Here is a 27,718-nt window from a genome sequence, read left to right as displayed (position 1 = left end):
GATGGTATGTAGGTCCACTAAAGCAATGCTACTGAAGTGTTTCAGTTAATACCCAATTTAATTAAAGGGGCTACAAGCATCAAAAACTGTAAGTGACACATTGGATACATTGGATCGTAATGCAAATTCAGGAGTTTCGGTCTAAGATGTGTGGCCCAGCTCAAAAACAGCTTCATATTTACCTACTGAGGTGTGAGAGATGTGTCAAATTGTGACAAAAGTGCAGCATATGGAGTCTGCTGGACTGGAACTGGGAACTGGCAGGCAACGTTGGTGTGAAATTGAATTGTAATAGAATATTTCTATATGCCAAGGAAATAAGACAATTTGGCCATTCGCCACCACACCATCACTGATAACAGAACTGCAGAAGTGGGCTTATGTCAGGATTGTCATCATGTCTTCAAGAGGAAAAGAAACCAAAAACAAAGAGGCTTGCTAACTTTTCACCCATCACTAAGCAGACCTGAACCACACAACTGAGACATGTGTAAAAAAAATAATCACGTTTGATTTACTGAATTCAGTGCAAGAAAAATACAATACAGGTAAGGCATGACTGCAAGTCGAAAGAGTTGGCCATATGTGCATGTTTGCCAGTTACGCGTTACACGTGATTATACATATACAATAAGTCTTGTAGTGGCATTCACAAAAGGTAACAACTAAAATGTTTGATTTTCTTTCCAACTACAGTGAGTTTAATTGTTGACCAAGTTTGAGAGCCCAGCATACATCAGCATAGAAATCTCTGGGAAATGGAAATTTACTGGTTGGTGTTTGAGACTACCTCCAAGTGAACATGAAACAAGGACGAACCTCTTGCACAAAAATATGCATGTTTACAAATGTGCAACACACGTGTAAAGATGCTAACGGATATCACTTAAATAGCACAGATGACCTGCTGAAACTGATAGCATGATTGAAATTATCTTTAAAAATAAATGTTAGGGTAAAAGTCGGGCACATCAGTTGGTAAAATGACTTACAACACTGCCCATATCAAAATGATTACAGGGAGGCTTGTTAAGGTGTCATACTAGACTTTTGTTTCAAATTAGAGCACATTTTAAACACCACCTAGCCAATTAACATTAAGGACATTATTTACTCATAAGCATCTGAGCATAATACAAAAATAGAAACCCCGGCTGATCAGAGTTTACCCTTGCAGAAATTCTTGGACAATGATAAAATGACAACTGTGACTCTGGTCATAATTTCACTTACACCAAATCCTGCTTTGCTTTACTTCTGATGGGTTATTTGAAGATGCTTTACAAAAGAGTAAATAACAGTTGTAATGTAGTTGATATTAGCAGGCTATGCGGTCCTATTCCATCCTCATGTTCTGCAGTGTAATTTGGGCTCTGGTTATGAGGTGGAGCTGTGTGGGTGTGTGTTTCAGTGTGTATTTGTTTGGGGTGGTAAAGGGGGTGAAGTTAAGTGTTACATCAGTGTCTCTTTGTGATGCCGCATTATGTGCTGGTTCTTTTCTGAGGGCCGTCTGAAACCCTTCTTGCAGTAGTCGCATCTGTGCGGATAGTCCTTAGTGTGAATAGATATGACGTGGCGTTTGAAACCCGAAGCGTCCGCCGTGTTATACTCACAGTACTGGCACTGGTAGACTTTGCGGCCACTGTGCGTTTTCATGTGTTTCTTGAGTTCGGTCTGATGCCTGAAGCCACGCTTGCAGCGTTTGCACTTAAAGGGCAGGTCCTTGGTGTGAACAGAAAGGATGTGCCGGCTCAGCGTAAAAGGGTCCGAGATTTTAAAGTCACAGTGCCGGCACTGGTGCACCTTGTTTCCCTTGTGACTCTCAGAGTGTTTCTTGAGTTCCGAAGGCCTGTGAAAGCCTTTCTCGCACACGTCGCACTTGTGCGGGAAGTCCTTGGTGTGCACAGAGATGATGTGCCGCTTCAGGTCGCTGGAGTTGGTGCTTTTGTGGTCGCAGTGTGGGCACTGGTGAGTCTTGTGGCCCTGGAAGATGTCCATGTGCCTCTGCAGTTCCTTGTCGTCTGCGAAAGCCTGCGGGCAGTGGCCGCACTTAAACGGCAAGTCGGTGCCGTGTTTGCTCTTTATGTGAGTCTTTAGGTTTGACTGGTCAGCGCAGCGGAAGTCGCAGTGCTGGCAGTGGTAGGGCTTCTCACCTGTGTGCGTCCTCATGTGCTTCTTGAGCTCGGACGGGTGGCGGAAGCCCTTTGCACACTCCACACACACATGGGCAAAGTTCTTGCTGTGCACAGCCAACAAGTGCCGATTGAGCAGACCCTGCTCAGCTGTCTCGTACTCACAGTATTTGCACTTGTGAAGTTTGGGCTCCTTGTCGCGCAGGATAAGCTTGTTGGGGCTGAGGGGACTAGCCTCACGGTAGTGCCGCGTGTACTCCGTGTACTCAGGGATCTTCTCATTCTTGATGATGAGCTTGTGGCTCTCCAGGTGGTTGTGGAAACTAACTTTCTTGTTGGTGGTGAAGTCACAGTCTGTGCACTGGTACTTCTTCTTGAACATGTGGTCCGGGTGGTTCTTCATGTGACGCTTTAGAAATCCCCGTGACTTGAACTTCTTTCCACAAATGTGGCATGGGTAGACTGTCAGTGGCTGGCCATCTGGGCCGATAATTACAGCTGAAACAGAGAAACATTTCTTTATATGTTTAGAAATTTAAAATAAATTTAAAAAAAAATACGTTTCCACAGCTACAGTTTCTTCAATAACCGTACCAGTCTGACACTGACGTGTCTCTCCCTTCCTCTTCTTTTTGATTTTTTGTTTGAGAGCTCGGCTTGTACTGATGTTGTCGGTGATCTGCAGGTAGGGAGTGGCTGCACCATTCTTACTCTCCAACCGAGTCTCCAGATTGTTACCTACCCATTAAAAGAACAGCAGTTAGAACACTTCCACTGAGCATTAAAAGTGAGGGAATGATTTTTAAGTGTTTATCTTTACATTTTTAATTGTTGCAGAAACAAACATGAATCATTTTATGGTACCAATCAAATGCCTGCATGCTATCAGTGGAAAAATGACAAACCATAAGCAGCAGCCCATGCCACAGGAACAAAGTTCTTATTACATGGTGTGTCCTCCAACTGTGCTTCCTGAATGACAGGAGCTTCATCTTCCCCAACAATTACTTCCATATACACCTGGTCAGTCATCTCGTCAATATCTATGGACAGAACCATGTGATAAAGTATAAACTTACTGCTATGTAACTGCTTTAATTTAACAGTGATGCTGAATACAATAGCAATAGATCAGTTTCAGTCAACCCTAAAATGCACTTGTGTTCAATGAGGCTGCTGAAACGGAAAGATCGCTCCAACCAGATCACAGAACACTGCATGCTGAACCAGTGTAAAAACATGATTGGTTATGTTTTTCTAAGTAGTGCTCTATGGTTACATCATTACCCTGCTGTCGCTTAAACTCACTGATGTCCTCATCTCCTTGGCTGGTGTCCTTCACTGCCATGTAGACCATCTTCTCTCTGGGCATTCGACCCGTGCTTGCTGGCTCCAAAACTGCGTGCCCATTGGGAAAATCACTCTCGGCAACCACCTCTGTTCCACCTACAAAAAACATCAGAAATGACACCCATTAAAAAAACATTTCCAAAGCAAACTCAGAGCACCTTGTAGTTTAAAATGTGTGTGTGTGTGTGTGTGTGTGTGTGTGTGTGTGTGGACCACTGAGTACAGCACCAAAAAAAGCATCAGTGCACTTACAGATATGTCCAATATTTGAATAAAGTCACCTATTTCGACATCTTCATCTTCTGCTTTAAAGATGTACACTTTGATGACCTCAGAGCCAAATTCATCCTCCTTGGATCCATCATCATCCTGAACCACATCTGCACTGATCTTTAAAGGTGTGTCACCAATATCCAACTTTTCCCCAACATCATCCACTGCAGAAACGGGGACAAATATGTATATAAATATTTGACTGTACAACCAGATGCATCTGCCAATGTGCTTAACATAACAGTCATATATACTTTTGCCCCAGGAGAATTATTTTGATGTTGTTGGAGATTAGCACCCACCCTAATTTAACAACTGAATTAACGTAAGGTCCCTTAATATTAGACCTTGGACAAACTTTGCAAATTAGTAGATCCACAGGTGCATGGACGGGCATCACTGTGTAAGGTTAGCAATCACTAACATGAGATCATGAGGTAGTCTTCTGAGGTGCTCTTGCCATCTTCATCATCATCGTCATCATCTTCATCGTTCTTAAGGGTAACACTGGAAGGCATGGTCTCGTGAGCCTGTATGACGGCCTCCGTGTCTGTGACCATCACCTCCTCTGACACAAGCTCGTGGTCCAGAGGACTGCCCTCATGTCCGGACATAAGGTCGGCCACAAAAACCTGGTCAGGTACAGTCTCCTCAATCAGGTCAGCGGTGAGGACGTGGTGTTCTGCATCCAGAGCCTCCTCCATGGCTACCTCGGACCCCAGAATGGACTCAGACATGATTACGCCCTCTGTGGTGATAACGTCTTCATGGCCGATGTCGGGGCCTTCCACCACCTCAGCCTCCAGGCCGTGCTCCAGCAGGATGCCCTCATCGGTCACCACATCTGATACCAAAACCGCCTCAGGGACAGACACCACAATGTGCTCACCATCTATGTGTGCCATGCCGCCCATCCCCGCAACTGTGGAAAACAAAAAGAAGAAAACGTTTGATTATATATATATATATATATATATATATATATATATGCCTAAATATAAGGAGACGATTGCCTAAAACCTGCAGCGTATCATGCATTTTGCAAAGGTTTTATGGTTGCATGTTAATAACATTACCCTAAAATATTAGAAATAATTAGCATAACATCAGTTGTTTGACACTCTGATCTGATCATATGCCATAAAAAATGCAAACATTTTTCCACTGCCTTCCCTTACCAAAGTCTTGCATTATCATTGTATGGGGCATTTTCAAGTCCTGGGAGTGAAGCTCCAAGACCCCTCCTCCTTGATCCATTATTTATGGACTTTTCACGGCACTAAATTCACCAAGATAAAGAAGAGCAAAACATCACAATACATAAACATTATTTCTCACTTCATTGTGATTGGTAATATAAGATTAATTATTTATATTAAATGATTTTTAAAAAGACTGTAAAAGGTATTTCACTTTTTATAAGCTGCCAACATACCTTCACATTTGATGCCCGTTTTAATTCTTGTACAAGTGTCAAACACTAAGCAACACTGTACTCGTGTCATCTGGGAGGAAATCTTCTGAAAGAGAGAGCAGGACAAATTATAATAAATTGCATTCATTTAATTAAAATGAACTAAATTTAACAAATTTATTTCTATAGTGCTTTTCATATAGCAGCTCTACAGAGATCGGGTACAAGCTCTCTTTTGAGCAAACCAAGGGGTGACACACACCGAGAGGAAGAAACCTTGAGAGAAACCCATCCTCCAGATAGCACAACAACCGAACAACAAGAATACAGTTTTGACATCATATACATTATGCACACAATGCTGAAATCTATGAAGTCCTGAGGGTAGCAGTGTGTATTTAACTGAATGTAAGTGTTTGGTTGTGAAGGTTTTAGGTAGCAGCAGCAGTCAAGGCATCTAATCAGAAGCGAACCAGTGGTCTTTACTACTGTCGTTGTACGAAAACAAGGTATACTCTGGAATAAAATAAAAAACTGTGGAGTGTGTGGAAATTAAGATCACATAAAACATACAAACAGTCAGGCAGTGTGTTTACTCCTCGCCACAGAGCCGTTTCAAACGCTGTGGAGGGAATTTCCAAAATGACGTAATGTCTCCGCCTCCCATAATAAAGACAGGACGTTTGCCAACTCGCCAAAACACATTTCTGGCGATTTCGCATCACGTAGCTATAGCTAAATCTCAGGCGTCAAATAAATGCTGTGCGATATGTAATCCTTCTGTCATTATCAATGAAAACCAGCTAGTGTGTTTATTTATCTCGCCCCTCCTTTCTCCCCCTCCTCTGACAGCGCCGGTATCTTCCCACAGACAGCCCTTTGCTGCGCAAATCATAGAAGGCTCGATTCAGTTGAACGAACCGATTCGTTGGAGGCTTCATTTCAATAAATCGAGCATCAGCTTCAACGTCTTGTTGATTCACAAGCCAAGTCAACTTCATCTATCCTCTCCTGCAGACACAACGCGAATAGGTTGAGCGAGTAAGCCACCGCTGCATAAAACCCAAACACAACAAAAACAGCAAGTTAGCTAGCTAGCTAAATCCGTCACAGTCCACAAAGAGGTGTGGTTCTGAAAACAGTACAACGTGTAAAGTATTTAACATATGATACACTAGAAAACTACAGGACGCTCATAACCGATTAGAAATCTTCATCCTAATACACGGGCACAAGCACTTGGCAGACGCTAGAGATAGCTAGTTAGAAAAAGGGCGATTCAACTGTGATTCGGCTCGGCCGGTTTTACTGAAAAAAGAGCCGGTTCTAATGAACGATTCGTTCGTGAGTCGGACATCGCTGGAATCATGGCCATCGCGTGCGCGCGCGCGCGCGCTGAACGCGAAGCCGTAGCTCGTTATGACGCGAGCGGGTCCGTTGCGTTAACGAAATATTAACATTATTGGTTTTGGGGTTTTTTTCTTCTTTTTCCACAACCAAGTCACCAGCGATGCTAAAATCACACGCCGAGCCAGGAGCCCCGAGTGTTAGTGAAGGAGAAGGCTGTCCGTTTTCCAAGCAGCTGCGGAGCGGACCGTGTCCGACATCTTGTGTTCCGCCATCTTAGTTAACGCTAGTTAGCATCAGCGGCGTTAGCCAAGCAGAAGAAAGGCGGCTCCTCGGCTCAACGGTCGGCTTAAAACTCCACACAACGCATTTCCACTGCAAGTTTCCCCGCGCATAGTCCTCTTAGTCTCCCGTTTCTCGTTTGCGAGCCATGTTGGCGGCTCGTTTCGAGCTCTCCGAGCTGTAGGCCAGCCCCCCCGTTTTCCTCCCTGAGCTTCGTCCCGCCAGGCTCGGCGAGGCCCGCGCAGGCCGTGCGGGCCCGCGGCTCGAGTTTTCATGCCATTCTGATATTGATGGAGACGTTTTTTTTACCTGGCTGCAGACTCCCTTGGGCGTGTTCGACGGGACTCCGGCGCTAGCGACGATGTGCTGCACGGTTTTGCTTTATTTTGCTACGGTTGCGCCGCTGCGGCCTGTACATTCTCTGAATCCCCGAGCAATGTTTTTTTCCAGGCCTGGCTCGGCCAATCAGGCTGCGCGCTCACAGCGGAGGGGGGAGGGGGGAGACAATGCGCGCGGCCTGAGCCCTGTCCATTTACGTCACATCATAGAGAATCATAGGCGCAAGCTGCTGGAGTCGCTTCATGCACACAGCAGTCTGAACTGCATCTGTGTGGACTAGACTACAGGACTAGATCAGGAGATGCTGACACAGTTGTGATTTTGCTCCCTGGGGTTTTAAAATAATTAAACAAATAACAGTTCCTTGTGCAGCATTTTGGGTGCATGCTGGAACATATTATTAAATACTGTACAAGTTCATACAATTTGGAAGGAATTTTAATCATTGATTATGTAGACCAGAAATTGATGAATGGTGAATAAAACAGTTAAACGTGTAAATGTAATGCCTCTAAAAACAGTCTTCATGAGTCCTAAATGGTGCACATTTTGTGTGCTTTGTGGGAACAGAAATCAGAGGGTTCCTGAGAACCAAGTTGAACACTGTCTTAAAGGTAAATGAATGGTATTTTTTTTAATGAAGTTTCATCTCACTGGTGTTTGTGTTCAGCTACAAGCCACTCAATGTGCAACTTAATAGCATAAGTGAATTGTTGGGACACTCTAAATATGGAATTTGTTATATCCGTACTGTATCTTTTCCCAAACGTGCCTTGCTCTTGTGTCATTTCCAGCTATGGTCAATCTGGTCAATCTTCCAATGAGCAAACTGGCCTTAATGTTAATTGTTGGAAGTCCATTACAGTTAGAGGTCCCAATTTCCTGAGGCATGCCCTTTGACGTTTTACACTCAGGTGATCTCTAGCGTGTTTTGCATAGTTACCCCATCATATTACAGGCATTCAAAAATCTTTATTCCAACATACTCATCAGGGAGTAGTGAAAATAGCACAGAATCAAGTTCACATACATGTTTTAACTAAGAGGGAACAACTGTTACAGCAGTACCTTGGCACAGACACGGCTTCAATTTTATTACAAACATTTTTCCTCCCTCTTCCAAGAAGAGGATATCTTGTGTATTGCATTGTTGTGCCTCAAAAAAAGCAAGTCCATTATCCTTCTTGGCAGAGTACAACACTTCCCTCACCAAGTGAATTAGAAAGTTCACCCCCCGTAAAGTTTAAATTATTCCTTACTGGAAGAACAAAAACACAGCATTCACTTCAAGTTATTTGAAATAAGGAGTCTAGGAATTTGATTCCAGACCTAGTAGTTAAAACAAACAATGTAACATGTTCCTTGTGTTATTATTACAAGACAACATATACTAAAATGCCTAATTTCTTCCAGCAGCGTTTCCAGTCATAAAAATAATTCAGATTGATGATTTAAAAAGAAAAATAAATTCACAACTTATTATTTTACAGTCTGGTTGAAGCAAATTGTGTTATCTTGCAGTTTTTGCATCAGCTTTCCTCCGGCTAGTGTGGCAGTGGGGTAAGAGGATTCATGCTGGGGTAAAACTTTCTGGACATAGTGTGCAAGTGTCCTTTCTGGTTCTTTAGTGTGTCCTCTGCCCGGCCATGTTTTCAGAGTCAGTGGGATTTCCTAGTATAGAGAGAAGGGGAGATGGTAGAAGCCTCAGTAACAGCCATCCTTCCAGGAATCGTCTGCCATCGGGCCACACGTCTTTGTCATTCCCAGAGACCTGCTGTCAAAAGATGGAAAATAAGGAATTGATAACATTTATCATTAAGTCGTCCTGCTATGTTTGACGGGAGAAATAGCAAAAACGAATGGGGGTTCAGATTGCGCATTTAAAATCAGTGATGAATCGCTAGGATAGACTGGGTTAGTATGGATGCCAACCTTATTAAATGGTCTGTTGGACATGAACTTTCCTTATTTAGCACAGTTTCATAATCACAGAGGTTATACAATTCAGTAACTTGAAGTGCAGTGTTCAAAAGGCTGCAGGACACCTACATGAGACTTTCAAGAGACCCAATATCAACCCTTATAGTTTCTCTGTACAAGCTTATTCCATCTACAGTCAGATAATCATAACATAAAACATCACAACTGATTAAAAAATGTCCATGTACTCATTAAAAATGTCCATGTAGTTTATGCCAACTGTCATGAAAGGCTTATGCTGCCATCACAGCTCTTTTCAGATATGCACGGTAACCTAAAACGTTTCTGACATTATCCCGAGGAGCTCCATGTGTGAACGCAAATGTGCGCATAGTTTGTACCGGACTTATCCTGCACGCCCCCTAGTACTAAGTCTGAGTAATGTCCGAAAATTCAGTGGTTCAGTGGTCATGCCATACCACAGGCACCACTCCTTGCCGAAACCACACAAAACATTTCCTGTAGTGAGAATGCATCTGAAATGGAAAATCTCTGATTGTACACTGTGTGTGTGTGTGTGTGTGTGTGTGTGTGTGTGTGTGTGTGTGTGTGTGTGTGTGTGTGTGTGTGAGAGAGAGAGAGAGAAAAACTGTGGTACTCTGTGAAATGCTGATTCTCTGGACAGAGAGTTTGTGAAAACAGCAAATGTAGGATTCAAAGGTTTTGTCCTGAAGAAATGTGTTCTTGACCAGTCATGCTATTCTTAGCACTGCAGTGACACTGGCATGATGGCGACACGTTATTCTGATAGGAGTGTGTCAAGCACAGCAGCATTGCTGCAGTAGTATAACAGGGTTGTGTTTAGGAAAACATTTTCCATGTCAACATACATACTGTACAATGAACATATTACAAGCCTCACAGTATGGATTGGGGTTACACACAGGCACTGGTTAAACTACACATATATAGAAAAAAAAGAAGCTGCAAGTTAGGCAGCTAAATCTAGTGCTATCTGCCTATAGTTCATTATATAGGGAGTAAGGAGGTTATTTGAGATTCAGCCAGAAACGTGCATGTGTTGTGATGCCAGTGATTTCATAAAGCTTAGTTATTCCTGTCCACACAACAGCTACCCTGTGGCCAAAAACGCTGTTTTCATGTGGTTAGATGCGTGTTGACAGGGCCTTAAAAAGGATGTCACAAACAGCAAAGGCATGCAAAAACGGGTAATACTGTAAACATGAATTTTTGTAATGTTCTCTTCTATTTTCCAGGAGTTGCAGTGGAAAAATAAGCCTCTACATTTCCAGATTATTCAGGACACGTGGGACCTCCTAATGTCACTGCCGAGTTGAGACAGATCAGTCAACCAAAGGTCAAGTGGTCAGAAATTGACAACTGATGAAGGGTTTACTACCCAAACAATATCTTGTCGACAGTGGCTCCTTTCCACTGGTGGATGATGCTGAGCGGAGCTGACAAACTGAACAACAAGTTGGCTACAAAAACTTGCGAGAGCTTCTTCTCCCAGGTTACTGTGCTTTGTTAAGACACTTGCTTGTTTCTAAAAGCAGAGTACTGATATCAGCACAATTCAGTCACCAGAATCAGTTCTGGGAAATAAAAACTTGAAAAGTACATTCCTAGTGTGCATGTGAGAATTAGTTACCTCCTGGGTGTCTGGGCAAGCCTGCCTCTGGAGGAAGGTGTTCCAGGCGCCATTCCTCTGCCTGGAGTTTGCTTAGGTCCCATGGAAGCAGTCCTGCATGCTGAGTAAGCCCCTCCATTAGAAGGCCCTGGTGACTGTACTCTCCGCAACCCTGTCGCATTACCTCCCTGAGCCCCAGGGAGCCCTTTTGCAGACTGTCGCGCTGCAGCCATGGAGCCCACAGGGCTGAGAGCTTTCATAGGAGCCCGTAATGAGAGGGGTGACTGGCCGTTGCCTCTCATTCGGCTAGAGGATACCCCTATGAGAGCAAGCAGTTACTAACAGTTTTAGAAGGATGACTGTAGGTGAACAGCAATGTTTTAAAGCCCCAGTCAGTTTTTTCATTTGTCCTTTTTTAAAACCTAAAGAGAATAATCATGATGTACACTGTGCTTCACTGGTCTGTGGATAATAAAAGTTTATTTAAAAATGCTGACTAGGGCTTTAATTCTTAAAGACCATTACACAATGTTTTAACAAGACAGTATGGACCAATTAAACAATTCATCAATTAAAACAGTTTATAAACGACTGCATGGAAAGATAATTACATTCAACACAATTCAGTTTCAAAATGAACCACGAGAGGGCACTGCATCGCCTGTAACCACATCCTCAGCTTTACCACACACACTTTAGTACAATCCACACTCCTGCAACGTACTGCAAGGTCAGCATGATTTCAGAGTCAGCCTATTCAGAGACAAGCTGTACAGCAGAGTGTGGTTCACAGGAGGAAGGTGGGACCAGTGAGTGGATACTTGGGGTAACAGAAGTAGAATTCATTCTAGGACATCATCCTATTTTCCAGGATAACAGGTCTATAAAAAGTCCTACTCCAAGTTTTTTCTTCCCCCCACTAGTCTAATCGTGAGCTACACCAGCACGGAGAAGTTTGCTGCAAAGACAGGAATTCACCGGTCCTCACTGGTGCTAAAACCATGGGTGCAGATGTTTCCAAGGGAGTGAGGTGAGGGTACTGAGTAATCCACCTAACCTGCAAGACTAAGGGTGAGAGCAGGTGAGGGTAAGGCAGCGGGGTGCAGGGGTACCGACCTGTGGGGGACTGGGGCAGACGGGACATGCGGTTGCCTGAACTCTGCAGGTTAGCCTCCATGCTGCGGCTGTTTCTGACTGCCTCCAAGGAGCGAAGGCTGGTGCGCGGGGCCAAGTTAGGCATGCTGTGCCTTAACTCCTCTGAAATCCACACACACAAAGTCTGCTTTTTATACACATACACACACTCTGGTAAGGTCACTACTCATTTATGGTCCAAAAGGAAAAACACTACATGCACAGCCTGTTCCATTTGATCCATCCTTCTGCTTCCAGAGCTGAAAAGCAGTAACAGCGGATGTAGCTGTTCGTTTCACAGACAGAAGATGTTAGTGACCAAGACAATGAATCAAAATGGGTTAGTGTGCATTCATGGATTCCTAATGCAGTTCACTACATATGCGTGTGGAGACATTTTTGTTTTGTGTTTAGAGTGCCGTGAGCTGCAGAATGGAAATATGATAAATATATTTTAAAGCGTAATTTACACAGAAAACAAGTCTTAAAATGGGGCCAAATGACACACAACTAAATCTGAATGAAACAAAATGTATGGTCTTCTTTTTGCCACCTGTTTCAGCTCATGATTTGAAGTTTTTAGTTTGTAGATTAGTCTATATACTGTGAGCATATCCAATGCAGCACTATAACTACATCTGCAAAAGCCCTCAGAACAAATAAGCTTGTATAACTTTCTACAAGCACCACTGCTCAAAGCTAGAATGACAAATACTGCCACTTAAAAATGCATGCAGATTACACCAATTGATTTTTACCAAACAATGAATCCCTGAAAAGTCATACGTTACTGATAAGTGACTCAGTGAAAGTGTATGCATAGTAAACAGTAGTTATTTTCCATCAAAGACAAAGACTATTTGGTGAGCTGAAAAAGATCACAGTTAACTCAACACAGTACATGTCAGCATTCAAAATTTTCCTAACCTTTTTTCCTTGCAGAATTTCAATTAGCATGGTGCTTATTAGCTTATTGAGTAATTAACATTTCTGTAGTCAGTTATTTCCAAAATCACTCTAATAAGTGAAGTCAATGTAGTACAATTTCACTCTATGATTTATGATGCGTCCTAAAACTTTTTGACTTGTTTTGGAAAGACCTATAAAGACCAAACTTCCTCAAACACTGTTGGTGAACATGAAGTGGCACAAAAAAGGGGTCGGTGTCCCAAGTGCGTACTATACACCAATACTATGAGGTATAGACTTGGTGTAAGTTTGGAAAGTTAGTGCACAAAAAAGTAACCTACTAATCCATTTCGTACTAAGAGGAAGTGAAGAATCTTTGCAATGCCAACATAGGTGTTCCTCATGTAGCCTTTACCGCTGCACTTGCATCATCGTGCGCCACGGTTTAAAATGTTCAAAATGCACCGTGGGACAATGGTGTCCATCAAAACCATACTCAAAAACCATCCGGTTACAAGTGTCCATTGTAGATTTTTGAGTCAATTTTGACATCTATACTACACACCACAAATTCGGTACGCAACTAGTACACACCAAAGCTGTACCTTAAACCACAGCAAAGAACCTTAGGTCTGTGGCTCACCCCTGCATCTCAAGCATACCAGACATGCAACAGCCCACAAACCAAAACAAAGAACAAAAATGTAGGTGCCACAGATGTGTGGATATTCTACATCGCTATAACTATCAAAACTGATAGTTCTGTGCATTTAACATTCTGTCCTTGGACCCAGTCTTTTTACAATTTATATACTTGCCCTTTAATGTACCATCAGTACACATGGCATTTATTTATGTTTGTATAGCGCCTTGGCTACATTGTATATGTAAAGTCTAAAACCCTCAATGCATTCTGATTTTATATAAAGGTTCAACTGAATTGGGAAAAAAAGGTCTTTTATGTTGATCTGGAACTGAATGTCTAAACTTAGCATGTTAATTCAATGTCCTGGAGCTAAACATAGATTAATCTCAGGCCCTTTTGACAGGAACTCCACATAAAGTCTAAAATGTTCCTTATCTTATCTAACCATTACTGGCCAGGCCATCCTATTTCTAGCAGTTTCCAGTTTATGTGTGAGGTTTGACTCTTATCTGAACTTTGAGGCTTGCATCAAGGATGTGTAAAACTTAAGACCATTGCCAATCAATCAATAAATTAATACATTTTAAACTCTGCCCTACGTTAACACGGCTGATGCGGAGGGGCTTGACCATGCCTTAGTATTATCCAGACTGAAGGATTACATTTACATTTAACAGTTTAGCATTTAGCAGACGCTCTCATCCACAGCGACTTACAAAAGTGCTTTGCTATTTACCCAAGAAAAACCTCAGCTAGTTTGAATAGACAAAAATTCAACGAGACCTGAAGTTTTGACACTATTAAACACAAGTCAATTAGGTGACCATAATACTCTAATATTCGCCCAAAGACTCTCTGAAGAGGAGGGCCTTCAGTCTGCGTTTGAAGACAGTGAGCGACTCTGCCGTTCGGACACCCAGGGGAAGTTTGTTCCACCACTATGGTGCCAGGATAGAAAAAAAAAAAAGCCTGGACGCTTGTCTTCCGTGGATCTTGAGGGATGGCGGGTCAAGCAGAGCTGTACTTGAAGCTTGAAGGGCTCTCGGTGCGGATCGGCTTTTGACCATTGCCATCAAGTACGGAGGGGCTGGTCCGTTCTTGGCTTTGTAGGCCAGCATCAGAGTTTTGAATCTGACGCGGGAAGCAGCTACATGAAGCCAGTGAAGAGTGAAATGGCTGAATCTAGGAACGTTGAAGACGACCCGTGTCGCTGCATTTTGGATAAGTTGCAGGGGCCTGATGGTGCGCAAAGGGAGACCAGCCAGAAGAGAGTTACAGTAGTCAAGTCTTGAAGTGACAAGAGACTGAATGAGCACCTGGGCAGCCTCTCTAGAGAGGAAGGGTAGTTGTAATGCACTTCTTATTGGAGTCTCAGCCAAGCATGTCCAGAAGCTTCAGGATATTTAAAATTGTGCAGCCAAGATACTGATGAGGGGACGAAAGTATTATCACTTCACTCCAATATTACATTCTCTGGACTCCTGCTTCATGTTTCATGTAGAATTACTAAATTATTCTTATTACTTTTCAGTGTATTCACAGAAACGCACCTGATTAGCTTAAGAATGTCTTAAACTCTAGAATCTCAGATGTGAATCGTTAGTCCAACACAAACCACATGTTCTGTCTTTCCAGGACTAAAATGCATATAGTGTGTTTTGAATAATAATAATAATAATAATAAATAAATAAATAGATAAATAAATAAAAATCAGCAGCCTCTCAGCTGTGTAAAGCCCTGCCTCACTGCCTCAGGGCTCTGCAAACAAAGTTCTTTCTAGACTCCTCATCTAAAGACATATTATTCATAAAGGCTTTTCTCTGTGTAATAGTATGGATTGTTCTCTGTTAAACCTTTATTAAAATGCTATGCCTTCTATTCTTTTCATCTAAATGGCTTTTTGGCTAATGCTCATGTCTGTATCATTCATCGCACTGTCTATGCAAACTACAAAACAACCAGGAAGTTACTACGGTTATAATCAAATGTGTGGAAAGCAACCAAACCAAAAAGAAACAGCACTTAACCACACAAAGCACAAATAAGTGATGCTAAGGTTAGATAACTTTAGCCAATCTACTGCCATGGGGCTATGAGCCTCCTACTGATCTATTAATAATTAAGCAAAACATCAGCAAAATGTTACACAAATGTTAAAATGGTAGCAACATCAAGCGAAGGCTACTCTGTGGTCATGCTGTATATGAACATGACATCATGTCCTACCCTCACTCTTGGCGAACTTGAAGAGTTCTGCCCCGGGCCCTTGGCAGCGCCTGGGTGTGCGAGTGCGAGGTGCAGCCAGGCGACTGTATTCTGCAAGCGTGCTGGGGGACAGGCAGCGGGGCGAGGCGCGAGGTGAAGGGGAGTAGCGATGGAGGCGCTGGGGCAGAGATGAGCACTCGTCCTCGCCGTCCTCTAGGCTGTAGGAGTCAAACTCCTGATCGCTGTGGGTGCCCCGTCTCAGGGACTGCAGGGAGGCCGTGGAACTCCGACGGGAGGCTGATGCAGAGCTGGAAGCGTAGTCCTGCCTCAAACCTAGGCATGAAAATGAACAACATGCTCACACAAGCATACTCCTCTATATAAGGCCATAGGACACACAAACACATGCGCAATTCCAACCCTTACTCCAACACTGATAAACAGCCAAGACACAATCTGTACCTGAAGCTTAGACGCCAGTATAGCTACCGAATAATGAAAGAGATCACCTCACCAATTAAAATTCTTAAAAATGACTACTCAAGCCTTAAACTGAGTTATGAAAAGTAAATAAGCAAATAAAATCACCTGTACGGTGAGCAATTCTTCAGTAATCATACTTGACACTAAAAATCTAATGAATATATAACGCAAAAACCTTGCATTCCCAAAATGGCAACTTAACAGGAGAAGGGGAAAGAAAAAACCCCAAAACACCCTATTGACTTTCAACTGAAGTCAATTATCAACTGAAGTAAAAAGATTTTACTCCAAGTCAGTTTGGAACATTTCTATTGGTCTATTGTGTGTGAAACTTTAGTACATAAACTGTATGACAACATAAACAAAAACAACTAACAGATTTAAGTCAGGTCAAATGTAATATACGTCAAAAACAGACACAGAAGCTTTGTGTGTGACAATATGCTTTACGTTAACATAACTTAAAGGTCACTAAAATAATAACTTGAACTACACAACAACTTTGCAAGCACAGTGTTGCTCATCTAGGGACTGCTTCTAAACCTTTGTATAACCACACAAACTGCATTTGCCATGTAACGGAAATGGCAACAAGAAGTTCTGGAGTTTCCTGAACTAAAAGAGATGTCCACACTCACTCTCTTCTTGCAACCGGGCCATTATCTGCACGTCGGTCAAGTCCTGCAGTTTGTAGCCCATGGAGATGGAGTCATCTGATGTGCTCAGCTCACTGTCAATGGAGGACTGGGAGCTCAGTGCAGACTGCATGCCCATGTAACCTACAATCACAAAACATACAAGAACAGCAGGCCTGTAATTACACTCAAATTCACCTCTAAATGGGCATCCACACCAGCCACCACCATATGAAGCTAGGAAAAACAGACTAGACAGAGCAATAGGGTGTGATCAGAAATGAAAGTAGAAATCTAGTGTTTTTGTCCTCCATAACGCAAAGTATGAGAATCACCAATGTCATTTGTCACAGTTGCAGAAACCACAGTGTTAAATGTTTGCCGTGTTTAAATTTCAGCTGATATCAAGGGCAATTATAATTATCGTAATGATTGCAATTATTATTATTATTATTATTATACAATAATTTGCTGCAAACTTTAAATGAATAATTTTACATTTATAATTGATTAAAGGGTTAAATTGAAATATTGTAATGAACTGTCATTAATGAACTGTAATGACGATGCAAGCATAGTTTGCACCAAAACCATTCATGGAACTAGACAGATCTAGATCACACTTGTATCTTTATCATACTTTTGTATAACGCATTTACACTGAGAAAAAGATATACTCATGTAGGCTTCTTTTAATAATGGGATGATTTTGGCTGCTCTGACATTTTTGTTTCTTGCAGAAGTAAAATAAAAGCTTGTATAATCTCACACAGAATGTTGAATTTGTGCTTTTATATTACGCTCATTACAAATAAACTCTAGACACACAAAACCTTTGAAAAAAATGTTTCATAAAGAATGCCCCAGGTTTGCAGTCCCTGCAAGGCTTAGCTAGTGTTCATTGAAAAAAATCTAAAGACAAGTAAACATTACTCTATGAACTCGCATAACTTGGCCTGCAGTGTCCACCACTGCCATATCTGTGTGAATCACAACTCCAGTATATTGTACCCAGCAGTAAAACTGCAAGGCGCATCTGAACATTTACTTTAGGTGTACTTACAGGACCACAAAATAACCCATTGTAGTTACATTAATAACCACCACTGATTAGATATGATGTACTAATACTTGGGGAAAACAGAATTTCAGGTTGAATAGCAAACCCTTAGCTTGCACAAAATCCCAAGGACATATTTCCACTAGATTCTAAAGGCATTGCTATAAGTATTTGATGGCATTTAGCGACAAGCGCGTTAGTGAGGTCAGGACTTGGGTCTATACTTTTGGGATGAGTTGGAGATCATCCTTTCTCTGTTACTTATTACGTCACATTCACAAACAGCAGCGTTAACAAACCTCCACCTGTACCACTTAGAGTGCTCGCCAAAATGTATTTATTGTACAGAAAAGATCACTGAAGGTTTTTCCTCCAATTTACTGATTTCCAATTCCCACACCTAGTACTAATTCACACAATGTTACCACCATCACACAATGTTACCACCAACAGAATGGTTCAGGATGGCATTTGCTTCGTAATCATGTTAGTCAGGGACTTTTGTTGGTCTGTGGCTCATTTTGTTGACAGCAGAAACATTTGCCACACCCCCCCATGCATGACACCTGATCTTATTAGTCATTAAGTACACACAAATTAAGTACACATACGTTGAGACACACAAATTGCACACAAGCATCTTAAAGATTAAATAATCAAACACCTCACAAACAATGCGTAGCTGTGGCAGACACCCACAAGGTTACTGTAGAGCACACGAATGTCTGGTGTGCAAGTGTGCACTTATGAGTTTGTACTGATATGTTTACAGTGAGGGAGGCGGTGTGTACAATGCAAGGTCAAATAGAAGCCAGTGAAGCTTTGCGTTAACATCATGCCATACCTGAGCTGCCACAGGTTAGTAGGGATTTGTTAGTTGATTTGTGGTACCCAGGAGAAAGCAGCGGGGCGCCCGAGGAACCAGCCTCAGCTGATGAGCCTGCCGAGCTCTGAGACGGGCTGCAGTACATGTTCCTCCACCTTGAGGCTATGAGACAGAAAACAGGAAGATTAGCATAAAAATAAGTATTTGAATTAGCATTATATGCCAAATCCTCTAGGCACTGATTTCCATTACATTAAAACCGACACATCTTAGAATTCAAAGCATAAGCTAATATTCTCAAAGTGCAGTCTTTAAAAAAAAAAAAAAAGAAAAAAAGAAAAAAAAAGAAACATATGTTATAAAGATATATGTTGCTTTAGGACAGATCCTAAATTTCCGCTTATTTATCATAATAAATTAATATACATGCATGATTGACTGTTCTTAAGATCAGTTGATACACAATTACAGACACAGTGAATTGGGTGACTGGAAGTTCTAGTACATGCTCTAGATCATTTAATCAATGCCCTCTGATGTACTAGATTATCAATTATTATTATATTATCTCCAGGAAGGATGATCTCCAGGAGTAAAACCAGCGACTGCTGTTGCAGTGCAGAGTCCATTATTGCTCCACTGCCTTCTTAACAGACGTGTTTGCATAAAGATTCTGTAATTGTGATATATCATTCCTTTTTTAAGACTTAAATCAGGACTGGATCATCTAAGCCCATCTTTGACCTCTGGTTGCTTACATAAGCGCAGTCAATATATGAATATTTTGGCAGATCTGTGCTGCACCTGTCCTCTACATTCGGATTTAGTTTCATGTTATTAAAAATAAAGAAATACATAAAAATAAAAATAAAATATTAAAAAAAAATCTAGGCAACTGTTTTTTTCCATCGTTTTGTTTATGCCAGTTTGGCCTACAGAAATATATAGGAGTGCAGCTCTAATTTTAACCAAATGTTTCATCATGCAATTAACTTTGAGTATGTAAACAGGTGCATGTGATCATCACTGATCAAATAAGGCTGAAAGAACACATACACACACACACCTCTGTGTGCTGTGTTAGCGCAATACTGTTGGGACGGGCTCAGCTGCTGGGTTGAGGTGTATCTGGGATAAACGCACAGATGCACACACAATGTCGCTGAACATTAAAGTACACTGCTCCGCAGGCAGTGCCAGAATGTAGGACAAGCCATGTGATACTATAACAACACACAAAGTGTAGTAATCTATGCAATATGATGAGAATAGTGGCTTGGCTACACCACTTGCATCAAGTTGTCCCTTTCTTGGGACCTTCATGCTATGCCTACCTTTTTGAGTACAGACTGCAGACCAAACATGAGTAACATTCTTTTGATTTGTAATGATGGACGACCAAGTTGGGGTTCAAACTTTCTTTTGTTATCAACATAACATACTTTGGTCCAGACGGCTGATGAGTGTCCTGCAGGCCACCTCAGTCTCTGGACTTGGGTGATCCAGCACCTTCCTGCACCATTTGAGTGGAGACTCCGGGCCTGGAGCCACCAGCACCTGCTTCTTTGGGGACACATACAACCTGCGGACAACGACAGGAACAGAACTAGTTTGAGCCAGTTTGTCTAGGCACAACAGAGCATTAAAAATTGACTATGAGCTGTAGGATATGCATGAGTGACAAGGTGGCGGAGCATGAGAACACACCTTAATTATTTTTATCAAGACCAAAACCAGTTTGCTTTCACTTGTGGAGAAAGAATGCTCATGTTAACCAACAGCCAGCCCAGGATACCAGCCTTTACACACAGACTACTAATGTTGCCATACCAACAACCCAGCATTTTCCACTGGTGGGAAAATGAGCTAGCGCTGCGGTTACAGACTCCGATTCATTTCCTCTGGGGATTGGCACCTTGCACAGTAGGAGTGAGAGGTATAAAAGTGAAAACTGGTGTTGTCACAAGATATGGATATTCTGAGTACAAAAACACCTCAGTCACAGCCTTGTCCCCAAGGCAAATTCTGCCAGAACCAGAACAATGAAAAAGTCATTCCTAAAGGAGTGTTCCCAATGCACATAATGTCTTTACATATACACACACTTATTTAGAGCAGCAGATAAGCCAATACTTTCTGATGGATCTGCAGAGCTCAAAGTATTTTTATTTAATATCTTGATATCTATTGGACATTGAATCGAATTTCATACTGCAAACATCATTGTATTAATATTATAATTTTATTTATATCAAATGCTGCAATTTCATCCTCTCTTCTTTATTTGAATCAGCTAAAAGAGTTCAATTAAATCCAATGAACATTTGAAGCCAATTTCCCAGACCCATATTAAGGTTAAGCCTAGACTACAGGTGGCTTCGCAGCAACCTTGTTTGGTGTGGACCAATTGAAAGTCTTTAATTTGGTCTGTTTTGACAGGTTGGAAAGCTCCACCTATATTTGGGTGCACAAAACAAGAGGGCCGGGGGGCCTCAAAAAAAACTGTTCAGTTGGCTGCTGATGCGAATTTTTTTTTTTATGATGGTCTGCACATTGAACATTAACCTCAGAATATGTTTCTCAGTAAACTGTTGAAGCATACTGCTGATTTATAGCTTTTTTGCTCTAGTATTGTTTGGTATCTAGCAGTGAAACATTTGGTATCAGTCTCAAAATGCCGGTAGCTTGCATTTCCTAACCCTACCAAACAGTCCTCTAAAGAGCTGTGAATTTGCTTAGCTATCACTATGCATTAGGCTCACCACCCAGCCCCTAAACACTCATGCTGAAGAATTATGCCCTTCAGCAGAAGATGACTAATCCTAAAGCTCAGAAAGCGGTCCTTATACATAGTGTCTCTCTGATGTAAATACAGAGCGAATCAATAAGTGGCTTGTGCGTATTTGCATCTCTGTTCTGAGAGCCAAGTTCATTAAATGCTTCAAAAGCTGTGGCTGTGGGTGAATGCTGTGTGTACTGACAAAGAGCTACTCTGGTGGGTTCCTCCTCCCTTTTGGAGACATACAAAGGCACTAGACTCCCACTGGGAGGAACAATAATATAGACTGTAGCATTGAGGTCACAGATCTAGTTTGAAAGGTAGGTCAATGGTGTTGCCACTCTTGGGGCAGTCTCCATTAGCCTTTAGTCAGGAATCAGAAGGAGAACTGCCAGTATGCAAAATACCACCACAAACAAGGCATGTTGTTATTTGACATTGCAAATGTACTGTTCTCCCACATACTGCTTCTCAGTTTGGTCACCATTCCTCTGGTGGAAGAATAAATAAACACCACACCCCACACTGTATCACATGTGGCCCAGGTCTAGCCAAAGCAGTTTAATCAGCCAGCCCAAAGCAGATTACACCAGGCCCTTAAACAGATTACACAATGTTGTGGTCATGTTAACCTCATGCACTGCATATGGCCAGACTACTAATGCAAAACGGAGAACAAGCGATTGCTGCTTTGGCAGACCAGCTTTGGATAAGCTGCTAACTGGCCGTCAGAAAGACAATATGCTACCTGTATCCAAATTAGGCCTGTACGCAAGGAAAAAACACCCAAACCAGCTTAAACTATGGGGCCACTGCAGCCAGGGACATATTAGGCAACTAAGAACCAAATGCAAAAGCTGGATTACATGGATAAGCTGCATTCCGTTACTGATGGAAATCATGCATTTTTGGTAATCAAGCATGCATTAAATAAAAGTTAAGAGTATGGATTGGTGCTTGGTATCAGCTGATACCCTAAAGTAAAACAACCACTATCAGGAAAGAAAATGTAAGGTTTTTTCCCCCCCATTCATACTGAAAAAGTGATATTGAAGACACAACACAACAATAACACGGTGCTGCCATGGTGGCGCAGTTGTAGCGCGTTCGCTCGGCAACAAGGCAGTGCCGGTTCAGCGTTTAGAGCGCCTGGCTATCGATAACAGGGCTGTGGGTTCGATTCCCTGGCTCGGCAAGCTACCACTGTTGGGCCCTTGAGCAAGGCCCTTTACCCACTCTGCTCCCCGGGTGCTGGAGTTGGCTGCCCACCGCTCTGGGTGTGTGTGTGCACTCACTGCCCCTAGTTCACTTGTGTGTGTGTTCACTACCACAGATGGGTTAAATGCGGAGGACGCATTTCGCTGTACAGTGACAAATACGTGCACCTTTACCTTAAAACACTAAGAAGTACCACACAGCCTGATTACTCACTGTGAAGTCAACTCAGCCATGAAGGGTCCTCGCCACACACCCACACTGACACAGCTGGGCAGTCACACAGAGCAACGCCTTAAGAGAATGACGTTGCCTGGGCATGCCGTGCAAACAGAGCGAGGCTCCCTCTTTTAGAGCGAATGGTCAGCGAGGCATGCAATCAGACCACTGCCACACACTCTTTATGTTAACCGCAACATGGATTACAGCTCAGCCAATGATCATACTTTCCCCAAACACACACACACTGTGTTCAAGTACAAAGTCGGAAGAGGAAAAAAGCCAATTCAGCACAAGCTTTGGTCCGACAGCTTATGAGAACTCGATGTAGTCTAGCCCCACTCTATATGTTCTGATTTCTTCACTGCAGTGCTCATCAGCAAAAATAATTCAAAAGCTGACTGAAGGCAAACAGCTATAAGCAACATATTCGGTCGCATTCAAAAGTGGCAGGAAAGAAGACAGTCAGTTTGCAATGTAATTAAGAAATGACCGGTAACAGAAACAATCAAGTTGAGTCTGATCAGTAAAGATCAAATTAAGGACTGAAAGGCCATAAAATAATTAAAAGACCTGCTCATATGATGCAAAAGACCTTCAGGAAGATGTACCAGACACTGGTGTAGGGGTGCACTGTTCTACTAGGCAGAGACACCTGCCCTAATATGACCTCTGTGGAAGAGTCATCAGGAGTAAACCTATCCTGCATCCTTACCACAAAATTCACCCTCAGATGTTTTCAAAGGAACATCCAAACAACCCTGATGTATTTTGGACGTCCTTTAGATCTATGTAAAATAGAACTGTAAGGCACAGGGAACATTTTGCTGGTAGAGGGAAGAATGGACGTAATTAAAGACCATCAAATTCTGAAAGCAAACATCTGAAAATAAACCTAATGTTAAAAAAGGATGGTTTTACTGCAGGTCCATGCATATATATGAAGAGATGATTAACTCATCTTATGTAGTATTAAATATACAATGGTGAATATTGCTAAAAGCTAGCTAGCAGGAGCATTTTCAATAGATGGGTTTCCCGTTTACATGGGGTTTACAGGGTATATACTTGGCAAAGGCGATCGTCACTTTAGTCACTGCTTGTTTCTTGTTGACTCAAGTACAATTTCAGAGTAGGGTCAGTTGACTTTTTATTTATTTATTTTTCTTTGTTCAGTTTTTGGCAAAGGGATGTGAACCCCATATTTGACATTTTCCATCCATCATCTATGTGGTTGGTGTACTGCACAATAACCTTTTGTCATTTAGCGCTTTCTGTTTCTGCCACCTGGTTGCACATGCGTCTCAGTGGTGAAGTTGCAAAACTCTGTCCTTTGTTCATTGATAAAATACCTAGATGTGAAAAGCCACTCGCAGAACTGAAACATGTGATATTCCTTAGTATAATCACATGCTAGGAAGCCATGTTTGTCAACATTTTTAAACGTAGGCCCAGACAATAAAACGATATGCATTGATATTGTGACAAAAAACATCACAATGAGCCACAACATGCATTTCCGAGCATTTCATTCAACTTTTCATAGTACTTCCAGAACACTGACCAGCTACAAATTTTAATACAGGGAGAAGATAATTAGTCCTGATTACTCAGTTTTGGAGGAGTGTAAAATGTATATTAAGAGTTTTTATAGATTATTACTTTTTTTTTTTAAACAATGATTCTTTCTGTTCATAACAACTTAAGATGTTTATGAATAGTGTAATGGTGTATCATGAAACTTTAAAATCTATTTTTATGCCATTTCACCAACCTAATTCAGAACGCTGACTATTTTAATATGGCAAGAGTTAAAATGGTGATGACATTTAACAATATATTGTGTAGCTCTAACACATGCAGGGGACAGCAAAGCACATGTTAAAAAAACTGCAATAATATAACTCTGCTCATTTTGTGCAGCTTATCAAATAGCAAATTTAAAACACAAATACATACCAGCTGTCTTCGTCTTCAGTCTCAACACAGTCCTCCAAGTCAAGCACGTCAACCTCGTCCAGAGCGGACTGGTCCATGCCTGGATCGCTCCCACCAAGCGTCTCTGAATCATAGCTATCAGGAGAAGGACTAGCCTGAGAGTGTTCTTGCGATTGCTCTGGCCCTGCGCCACATGGAAGACTCAAGAATGCTGCACGCTGCCCTTGCTCCTCCTCTTCACCTTCCAGCCTTACTGCTTCGGGTAGTGGAGACATATCTTCACTGCTACTGCTGTGCGGAGGCGGGGACAGCTCAAAGTCTCTGCCTGTGAGGCTGCCACCATCCTCGGGTCTGACAGAAGAGTTTGTGACCCCTTCACACAGTGTCCTTTCATTAATGTTGCTGCCTGCTGGGTGGTTGCTGTTGGTGCCCCTGAGATGATGTTTGCTTCCTCTGTTACGCAAGCTTTGGTTCTGGACCTCAAGCCGGCGCACGAGTTCCTGCAGCTTGCGCACCTCCTCTAGTTCCACCCCAGCCATGTCCTGCTCTGCCTCGAATCCTGGTTCTGCGCTCGCCATAAGCCCACTGCTACTGCCATTGTCTGCTTGCTGGACCGCATTCCCGCTGTCCGGAACCACCATTCTCCTGTTCTATGGACGTAAGAGGGTGTACAGTTTGGCACAATTCCTTGTGAAGATCAGATCACACAATTACTACATGTACACATAAGAACGGCAGGGTCAAAAAGTCTCTGAAAAAGCAAAGTCCACCTTTTTTGGACATCACGTCTAATTTACTGAATGCAATATAAAAGGGTAAACAGATCCTGCAGTCATCAGACTCAGACAGACACCTTGTAGAGGTCTGTCTAGGGCAAGACAGGAACCATAATGGTCACCTTGGACCGTTAATGCCACGACCTTAGATATGGATTTAGGGTACAGAATGAAATGTAATGTTTTATCTCAGTTTTAGGCCAGATAGAGATTTTCCGTTCCACCCATAATGGTGGAGCACTTAGCTAGAGCTACATTATACAAGTGTACAATCAAACAAATGCAATGTAACCGCTGCACTGTGGACCGGGAAATTCAAAAGACCCCAACTTCAGGGATTCATTTTGGGGTTAGAATAGCTATGAACCTGCTTACTAGGCAAATCCTGAATATTAGCAAAGGCAAACTAAACAGTGTCGTTCTCCGTATAGGTTAACGCTGCTGTCTAGCTAGCTACTATTTCCGTTTCCAGAGCTTTTGATCACCAAACTTCTGGACAGCATGCCAGCTAGCCATCGTCTAACAAACCTAGCTAATGTTAAAGCAGCGAAGATAATCTACTAAGTGTACTGTGTGAAAAGAGCGGTGCTTCAACCAGTTTCTGCAGATGATCAGCGGCGCCTTTTTGTATTAAAAACACTGGGCATCGTAACACGTGTCTGCGCGCACGTCTGAGAATACAGAATAATTAACGTAATGCAACGTAAATTACGCTCCATTTCTAAAAGCCGGTCGCGGCAACCTCGCCTTCGTGGGTTAATCTCTTTTTTACTGAGCAGATTATTTTAACGTTAACTAAATACGAGTGCGGCTACGTTTTTAAAGTTAGCTACCATTAGCTGCGTACACCGGCACAGATGAGCTGAAGTCTTTTTTAATACAGTGCTAGCTAGCGGTCGGTTTATAAATAAGCCTTAGCTAGCGCTAGCTACATGTTTGTTGCAGCGCTGCAATACACGAAAAATTCATGTACATTATACCCTATGCCACAGTCCATTTTTATTAAGAGCATTATACAATTATTATTATTATTATTATACAAGAATGAATATTTCCTCGCCAAGTCAGAACTATAGCTAGCTAGAAAGCAGCAAAACAAAACCAGGCTAGCTAATGTAACAGACAGTGCTGGAGAAGTGACCCGCGTTGTCCAATGGCTTTTACAATTAGCTCGTTAGCTGCATAAGACACCTAATGCTACAGCCAAACACCTTACCTAGCCAATTTCGCCCAGTTCTTCAGTCAACGACCCTCTAGCTCCGACATTTAAAAATAAATAGCTACGTTTCCAGTTAAAACAGCCAACCTCCCGTTGCTATGCAAGAATCTGGGTAGCAACCTTCAGCTGGTCGGCTAGTTAGCTTTTCCCCCCCGTCTCACTAACAAGCCAGTTTGTTATCGAGCAGAGTTTGACGGACATCAGTTGAGCCAATCAGACTCGAGCTCCCGCCCACTGCAGTCGCCCGGTGGCTTTGCCAGGAGTCGTAGCCCCGCCTGCTGGATACTTCAAGGAACTTGCCCTGTGTTGGTCCTCCAAAGCTGCAACACCACCGTTTATACGACAGATGGCAGCAATGGCCTATGCCACCTTCCTTCTGCTATTGTTCTTAAAATGATTAGCCATAACATTAAAACCAGGTGAAGGTGAAGTTCACAACGCTGATTTTTGCGTTACAGCGGTAGTGCTATCTGTCAAGGGGTGGGATATACATAGAGTATTAGGCAGCAAGTGAACAGTCAGTTCAGACCAGAAGGGGACGTGTTGGAGGCAGGAAAAATGGCCAAGCTTCAAATCTTTGACAAGGGCCCAATGGTAATGGCTAGTGAGCATGGGTGATGGATCAGAGCATCCCCATAACATTAGGCAGGTCTTATGGGTTGCTCCCATATGCAGTGGATGGGATCGACCAAAAGTGGTCCAAGGAAGGACAACCGGTGAACGGGCAAGGGCACTCGAGGCTGATTAATGGCATACATTGTAGAGGTCTGTCTACTACTTCACAGCTAAGAGGACTTAAGCTGCTAAATGTTTGGGTGCCAGATACTACTGGAGATCCTCAGGGGTCTTGCAGAGTCCATGCCTCTTTCTGCAGCAAGAGTAGTGTCTCTAACGTTACAATGTATTTTGTTTTCCTTTTTTCAGAAGCCCAAGAAACCTTTTATCACTTTTTATAATTCACAAAA

At 42.4% G+C, this 27,718-nt stretch overlaps 2 protein-coding genes and 1 long non-coding RNA gene across 7 annotated transcripts; 1 reads left to right on the top strand and 2 right to left on the bottom strand.

The window, feature by feature from the left end:
- Positions 1-491: 491 nt before the first annotated feature.
- znf711 (zinc finger protein 711) lies at positions 492-7,272 on the bottom strand. 4 transcript variants are annotated; one of them, XM_072663370.1, is made up of 9 exons: positions 7,108-7,272; positions 5,191-5,275; positions 4,934-5,034; positions 4,180-4,677; positions 3,764-3,919; positions 3,420-3,578; positions 3,038-3,175; positions 2,727-2,870; positions 492-2,630 (listed from the first exon to the last, which is right to left on the bottom strand). In XM_072663370.1, exons 3-9 carry the CDS (start codon positions 5,010-5,012, stop codon positions 1,453-1,455), a joined length of 2,352 nt encoding a protein of 783 aa, XP_072519471.1. In that variant the 5' UTR covers positions 5,013-5,034; positions 5,191-5,275; positions 7,108-7,272; the 3' UTR covers positions 492-1,452. The 4 variants fall into 4 exon arrangements, with proteins under 4 accessions (XP_072519471.1, XP_072519474.1, XP_072519472.1 ...); XM_072663373.1 differs by having other exon boundaries at positions 3,441-3,578; XM_072663371.1 differs by having other exon boundaries at positions 5,191-5,272.
- Positions 6,541-11,198, top strand: LOC140540912 (uncharacterized). Its single transcript, XR_011977895.1, has 2 exons — positions 6,541-7,751; positions 10,335-11,198. It is a non-coding gene; the product is annotated as an uncharacterized lncRNA (long non-coding RNA).
- Positions 8,098-26,908, bottom strand: LOC140540910 (SLAIN motif-containing protein-like). Of its 2 annotated transcripts, none has more exons than XM_072663374.1 (9): positions 26,751-26,908; positions 24,780-25,408; positions 20,050-20,189; positions 18,626-18,769; positions 16,725-16,865; positions 15,625-15,936; positions 11,825-11,965; positions 10,730-11,027; positions 8,098-8,911 (listed from the first exon to the last, which is right to left on the bottom strand). In XM_072663374.1, exons 2-9 carry the CDS (start codon positions 25,397-25,399, stop codon positions 8,842-8,844), a joined length of 1,866 nt encoding a protein of 621 aa, XP_072519475.1. In that variant the 5' UTR covers positions 25,400-25,408; positions 26,751-26,908; the 3' UTR covers positions 8,098-8,841. The 2 variants fall into 2 exon arrangements, with proteins under 2 accessions (XP_072519475.1, XP_072519476.1); XM_072663375.1 differs by having other exon boundaries at positions 8,098-8,908.
- Between the last annotated feature and the right edge of the window lie 810 nt (positions 26,909-27,718).

This window comes from Salminus brasiliensis, chromosome 19 (assembly GCF_030463535.1).
Source record: "Salminus brasiliensis chromosome 19, fSalBra1.hap2, whole genome shotgun sequence".
Classification (NCBI taxonomy): domain Eukaryota; kingdom Metazoa; phylum Chordata; class Actinopteri; order Characiformes; family Bryconidae; genus Salminus; species Salminus brasiliensis.
The sequence above is the reverse complement of the archived record's forward strand: the minus strand, read 5'-3'. Positions and strand labels throughout refer to the sequence as shown.

What these genes read in the sequence shown, in the direction of transcription:
- znf711 (XM_072663370.1), bottom strand. Translation starts at nt 5,012, where the DNA reads ATGGATCAAGGAGGAGGGGTCTTGGAGCTTCACTCCCAGGACTTGAAA. An exon ending in AATGATAATGCAAGACTTTG is followed by an intron (nt 4,678 to 4,933) that starts GTAAGGGAAGGC and finishes TGTTTTCCACAG; the next exon opens with TTGCGGGGATGGGCGGCATG. An exon ending in AGATGAAGATGTCGAAATAG is followed by an intron (nt 3,579 to 3,763) that starts GTGACTTTATTC and finishes TGTTTTTTGTAG; the next exon opens with GTGGAACAGAGGTGGTTGCC.
- LOC140540910 (XM_072663374.1), bottom strand. Translation starts at nt 25,399, where the DNA reads ATGGTGGTTCCGGACAGCGGGAATGCGGTCCAGCAAGCAGACAATGGC. An exon ending in ACTAACCTGTGGCAGCTCAG is followed by an intron (nt 16,866 to 18,625) that starts GTATGGCATGAT and finishes TTGTGATTGTAG; the next exon opens with GTTACATGGGCATGCAGTCT. An exon ending in CAAGTTCGCCAAGAGTGAGG is followed by an intron (nt 11,966 to 15,624) that starts GTAGGACATGAT and finishes TGTGGATTTCAG; the next exon opens with AGGAGTTAAGGCACAGCATG.